The sequence below is a fragment of the Camelina sativa genome, chromosome 1 (genome assembly GCF_000633955.1).
Source record: "Camelina sativa cultivar DH55 chromosome 1, Cs, whole genome shotgun sequence".
NCBI lineage: Eukaryota > Viridiplantae > Streptophyta > Magnoliopsida > Brassicales > Brassicaceae > Camelina > Camelina sativa.
The window spans coordinates 12,807,560-12,813,235 of record NC_025685.1 but is presented as its reverse complement, the minus strand read 5'-3'; the positions used below and the strand labels follow the sequence as shown (position 1 = coordinate 12,813,235).

The 5,676-nt window shown below is 39.0% G+C and overlaps 1 protein-coding gene and 1 pseudogene across 1 annotated transcript; both read left to right on the top strand.

The window, feature by feature from the left end:
• LOC104789271 (chaperonin CPN60, mitochondrial) lies at positions 360–4,496 on the top strand. Its single transcript, XM_010515002.2, has 17 exons — positions 360–586; positions 811–832; positions 925–1,056; positions 1,282–1,441; positions 1,549–1,820; positions 1,905–2,009; positions 2,095–2,181; positions 2,287–2,376; positions 2,464–2,544; positions 2,625–2,693; positions 2,822–2,899; positions 3,018–3,113; positions 3,205–3,304; positions 3,395–3,498; positions 3,576–3,681; positions 3,766–3,844; positions 4,168–4,496. Exons 1-17 carry the CDS (start codon positions 549–551, stop codon positions 4,280–4,282), a joined length of 1,734 nt encoding a protein of 577 aa, XP_010513304.1. The 5' UTR covers positions 360–548; the 3' UTR covers positions 4,283–4,496.
• Positions 4,581–5,676, top strand: part of LOC104707383 — a 4,959-nt pseudogene continuing 3,863 nt past the window's right edge.

The following is a 5,676-nucleotide window of genomic DNA, read 5'->3' as shown; positions in this document are numbered from 1 at the left end:
CTAACTTTTTGTAATTGTAGTTGTTTATACTTTGGGTCTAAAAAAACATATATGATCATTCTTTTCGTCTAAAAACAAAACCTTATCAAATGCTATACTGATACGAGTTTGGATTAGAAATTTTACTAATATTCGTTAAAAATATGTTTATAAACATTACCCTTCACATACGTACTATATTGCAAACCTGATAATAACCTTAATTTTTTAAATTAATCCGCACGTACAGGTCCGAATCTAGTGTATGATATCGCAAAATCATAAATCCTGTTTATCAAAAACGCATAATTTTTTTTTATCTTTTTGATAAAATTTTGGAAATTTATAAAAGGATTCAAATGATAAGTTAAACCCTAAAGGGCCCTAAAACCCTAAAGGCTCATATAGTTAGGCAGTAAGTAGCAGCTGTTTCTAGACTCTTCTCCTCCTTCGCTTATTAAGTCCCCTCTCTCTCTCTCTGCCTGTTCTCCACTGATCTAACTCGCTCGTCAGATTCATATCTTCCTTCTCGGCGTCTTCATCCTTCATCTTCTTCCCTCTAAGTCACCATGTATCGTTTCGCTTCTAACCTCGCCTCCAAGGCAAGGTAGGAAAAGCTCACTCTCTTCGTTTTTTTTTTTTTTATATTTAGTTTTCTGATGGGTTCACTTAACAGTGGAAGGCAATGAGTTATTGAATCGATCTGGGTTTTGATCTAGTCTCCTTCAATTTATCTGGGTTCTTCAAATCTATTTGCTTTAATATCCCGAGATTTTGATTTACTAATTTTGATATTAAAAATGGTTTCTTTTTTGTTCTCTCTGTTCTTAGGATTGCTCAAAACACTCGCCAGGTAAATTCTAAGGATTGAATTTGATTTTTAATTGGTCTGTACTCTGTAGCTTTGAGGGTACGAGCTTACTTCATCATCCTTTCTGTACTCAGGTTTCGAGCAGAATGAGCTGGAGCAGGAACTATGCAGCCAAAGAAATTAAGTTTGGTGTTGAAGCTCGAGCTTTGATGCTTAAGGGTGTTGAAGATCTTGCTGATGCTGTTAAAGTCACCATGGGTCCTAAGGTACTCTTGTTTTTTTCTACCCTACTCATTTTGAATTGATTTGGACATGAATTGGTTTGAGGTTTATGTCTATTGCAAAATCTGTCATTTCCTGTGCTTTGTGTGACCGGTTTATTCTGTATCTTGTTTTACTTTTGTATCCGTTTCTGTTATCCCAAATGGCAGTTTGATCTAAGCATCAATATGTGACTGGCTTTTCTGATATCTGTGTTTCTAATTTTGAAGGGACGTAATGTTGTGATTGAGCAAAGTTGGGGTGCTCCTAAAGTGACAAAAGATGGTGTGACAGTTGCCAAAAGCATTGAGTTCAAGGACAAAATCAAGAACGTTGGTGCCAGTCTAGTGAAGCAGGTTGCAAATGCTACTAATGATGTTGCTGGTGATGGTAAGTTATTCACTTTGATTGAAAAATTCTTGGCTCTTAACTTGATTTCGTGGTTCACAGTTGTATAAACTTTGCAAGACTACCTACTAACACTTGCAACGCTGCAGGTACCACTTGTGCTACTGTCCTCACCCGGGCAATATTCACCGAAGGTTGCAAATCAGTTGCCGCAGGTATGAATGCGATGGACTTGAGACGTGGTATCTCCATGGCAGTTGATTCTGTGGTGACAAACCTTAAAAGCAAGGCGAGGATGATCAGCACATCTGAAGAGATTGCACAGGTTGGGACCATTTCTGCCAATGGAGAGAGGGAAATTGGTGAGCTTATTGCAAAGGCTATGGAGAAGGTTGGCAAAGAAGGTGTAATCACAATCCAAGTAAGTGAATTGCTGAATGTTAGCTTATGTTTCTACTTATGTATTGGTCAAACCATAACTCTAACGTGGGTAAATGCATTGCAGGATGGAAAGACATTGTTTAACGAGTTGGAAGTTGTAGAGGGGATGAAATTGGACAGAGGTTATACGTCCCCATACTTTATTACTAATCAAAAAACTCAAAAATGTGTAAGTTTTTGACTCCCTGCTCAATTAAGTCTTGATGTGGCAAATTAATTATAGATTTTACTGAATTTGAATTCAATTTATGTAGGAACTAGACGATCCTCTCATTCTAATCCATGAGAAGAAGATCTCAAGTATCAACTCTATCGTGAAAGTGTTGGAGTTGGCTCTGAAGGTATGTCTGCTTTATCATCATAGTATATTTGAAAATATTTTCTCATAAAAATGCTGTGTGAAAGGCATCTAATGTGGTTTCCGTTGTCCATCTAAAACGTTACAGAGGCAAAGACCACTGTTGATTGTTTCGGAAGATGTGGAAAGTGATGCTCTTGCAACTCTTATCCTTAACAAGCTCCGTGCCGGAATCAAGGTTTGAACAACTGAAGCTTTTACTATTGTCTCCTGATTCTTAGGGGTGATCTTCTTTGCTTTGTGATTAATAATGTCCTCCCAACAGGTCTGTGCCATCAAGGCCCCTGGGTTTGGAGAGAATAGGAAAGCCAATTTGCAAGACCTTGCTGCCCTTACTGGTGGAGAGGTAGTAAATTTGTTGTGTAATGTGTCAGTCTTGTGAATCTCTTATCTTCAATGGAAGATTAATGACTTGGCTTGATGTAGGTTATCACGGAAGAGCTCGGCATGAATCTGGAGAAGGTGGACCTGGGCATGCTAGGAACCTGCAAAAAGGTAGCCATTGAAACCTTGACTAATATAGACATTGGGGCTCTTAGTATGAAGTTATATTGACTTTGGTATTATCAGCATATTTGTTGTTAGATTTTAATTGTAGTTGAGACTTGTCTGGCTATTTATAGGTTACAGTCTCCAAGGACGACACTGTTATTCTTGATGGCGCTGGTGACAAGAAAGGCATTGAGGAAAGATGTGAGCAGGTTGGTTTTTGTCTTAACACCTTGGTCACTTAGTTGGTAAAATTTTATTATTTATAATCAAATGAACTGAAGATGTAAAATAGTGATCCATCTAATTGTTTGGTATTGCAATTAACAGATTAGGTCAGCAATTGAACTCAGCACCTCAGATTATGACAAGGAGAAACTGCAAGAACGGTTGGCTAAGCTCTCTGGAGGTGTTGCAGTTTTGAAGGTAGGTCCATTAATTGTTTCTGCAGTCTCATAATCATAGCAGCCTGGTTTGTAAGTGTCATGTTATAGATTCTGGAGCTAATTGTGTTTAGATTGGAGGAGCAAGTGAAGCTGAAGTTGGTGAGAAGAAAGACAGAGTGACAGATGCATTGAATGCCACTAAAGCAGCCGTTGAAGAGGGTATTTTGCCAGGTATGTCTCTTCTGGTGAAGAAAGCCCAATTGACATAAAAGCTAAAGAAAATTTGGGATGTGCTTAAGAAACATTACAAAACACTTGCAGGAGGAGGTGTGGCTCTTCTATATGCAGCGAGAGAGTTGGAAAAACTTCCAACAGCCAACTTTGATCAGAAGATTGGTGTGCAGATCATTCAGAACGCATTGAAGGTTAGCATTTCTCTAAAATAAAGATCATATGATCTGATTATTCCTAATAAGTTGTTAACGGGTTTTGTTTTCTTCAGACTCCTGTTCACACAATCGCTTCAAATGCTGGAGTTGAAGGCGCTGTTATAGTTGGCAAGCTCTTGGAACAAGATAACACAGACCTCGGTTATGATGCAGCTAAAGGTGAGTTGAGTTTACGAATCTATCATCACTTCACTTTTGATATATATGAAGATTGTCTTTACCTAACTCTGGAGAAAAAACTAGGTGAATATGTGGATATGGTGAAAGCTGGAATCATAGACCCGCTGAAAGTGATCAGGACGGCTCTGGTTGATGCTGCCAGGTAATTAAAAAGCGAAAACCTAACCTAACAAATGACGTTTTTTTTCAATTGGACATGTAAGTCTAAGAAGCTAAAGTTGTATACTTGTTGTTTCTGTTTTTTGTCANTCTTAGTATGAAGTTATATTGACTTTGGTATTATCAGCATATTTGTTGTTAGATTTTAATTGTAGTTGAGACTTGTCTGGCTATTTATAGGTTACAGTCTCCAAGGACGACACTGTTATTCTTGATGGCGCTGGTGACAAGAAAGGCATTGAGGAAAGATGTGAGCAGGTTGGTTTTTGTCTTANTTGTATACTTGTTGTTTCTGTTTTTTGTCAGTGTGTCATCTTTGTTGACAACAACTGAAGCTGTAGTGGTTGATCTTCCGAAAGACGACAGCGAGTCAGCAGGAGCTGGAGCAGGCATGGGTGGAATGGGAGGCATGGACTACTAGATCCACTAAATTCTGTCTTTTTTTTGTCTACCACCAGTTACCAATCTTAACTTGAGAAAGAGGAGTATGATATGATTTTTTTTAGGAGTCTAGTCTTTGTCTTTGCCTTTGTTGCTCAATAACATTGAAAGTTTCACAATAAACAGAGCACACTTGTAAGACCAATTAGCATCAAAGTTTTCTATTAGAAATCACTTGTCTGCTTTTTTTTTTTTATTGAATCATTAGCCCAAGTGTATGCCTTGACAACATTAAGGAAACTGAAGTGATTTGAAACACAGTTTGGTTCAGATTTTTGTACACCAAAACCCAATTGACTCTTAACTGAATAATAACTGAATTAAAAATGAAACCTTTTTTAGTCTTACTCTTACCCTACTTTTTGATTTGTACTGTTCGTATGCTTCGCGAGCATCTGTGATGTGCACGATCATGGCGACAACGAAACCTGCATTTTTAAAATGTGCTCGTTTCCCTTATCGTCTCCTCTCCCAACTGAAAATTTTCCGGCGTCTACGTTCTGTTTCGGCACTGGTATCTGAAGATTCCGACGACCAATCCAATGATCTGCTTCTCCGCACTGATAGCAACGGTCACGAGAGCAGTTATGTTCCGGCCGATAGACGTTTCTACAACACGTTGCTGAAGAAATGTACAGTCTTTAAGTTAGTCACTCAGGGAAAGATCGTTCATGCTCATCTGATTCAATCCATCTTTCGTCATGACCTCGTTATGTACAACACTCTCCTCAATATGTATTCGAAATGCGGGAGTTTGGAGGAAGCTCGTAAAGTGTTCGACCAAATGCCTGAGAGAGATTTTGTTACATGGACCACTTTGATTTCTGGTTATTCGCAGCATGGTCGACCTCGTGATGCGTTACTCTTGTTTAATCAGATGGTTAGACTTGGATTTAGTCCCAATGAGTTCACTTTGTCTAGTGTGATCAAAGCTGCTGCAGCTGAGACGAAAGGTTGTTGTGGTCATCAACTTCACGGGTTCTGTATTAAGTGTGGATTCGATTCGAATGTTCATGTTGGTAGCGCTCTTCTTGACTTGGACACTCGCTATGGTCTTATGGATGATGCACAATTGGTTTTTGATGCGCTTGAGAGCAGGAATGATGTTTCTTGGAATGCTCTGATTGCTGGTCATGCTAGGAGATGTGGTACAGAGAAGGCTTTTGAGCTTTTTCAACGGATGCTTAGAGAAGGTTTCAAGCCTTCTCATTTCTCATACGCTAGCCTCTTTGGTGCTTGTTCCAGTACTGGGTTCTTGGAGCAAGGGAAATGGGTTCACGCTTATATGATTAAATCCGGTGAAAAGCTTGTGGCTTTTGCAGGAAACACTCTTCTTGACATGTATGCAAAATCAGGAAGCATCCATGATGCGAG

Excerpts from the sequence above, each read along its gene's own strand:
- LOC104789271 (XM_010515002.2), top strand. The coding sequence starts at position 549 with ATGTATCGTTTCGCTTCTAACCTCGCCTCCAAGGCAAG. Across the intron at positions 2,010-2,094 it reads ATCAAAAAACTCAAAAATGT|GAACTAGACGATCCTCTCAT; the intron begins GTAAGTTTTTGA and ends CAATTTATGTAG. Across the intron at positions 2,545-2,624 it reads CTGCCCTTACTGGTGGAGAG|GTTATCACGGAAGAGCTCGG; the intron begins GTAGTAAATTTG and ends GGCTTGATGTAG.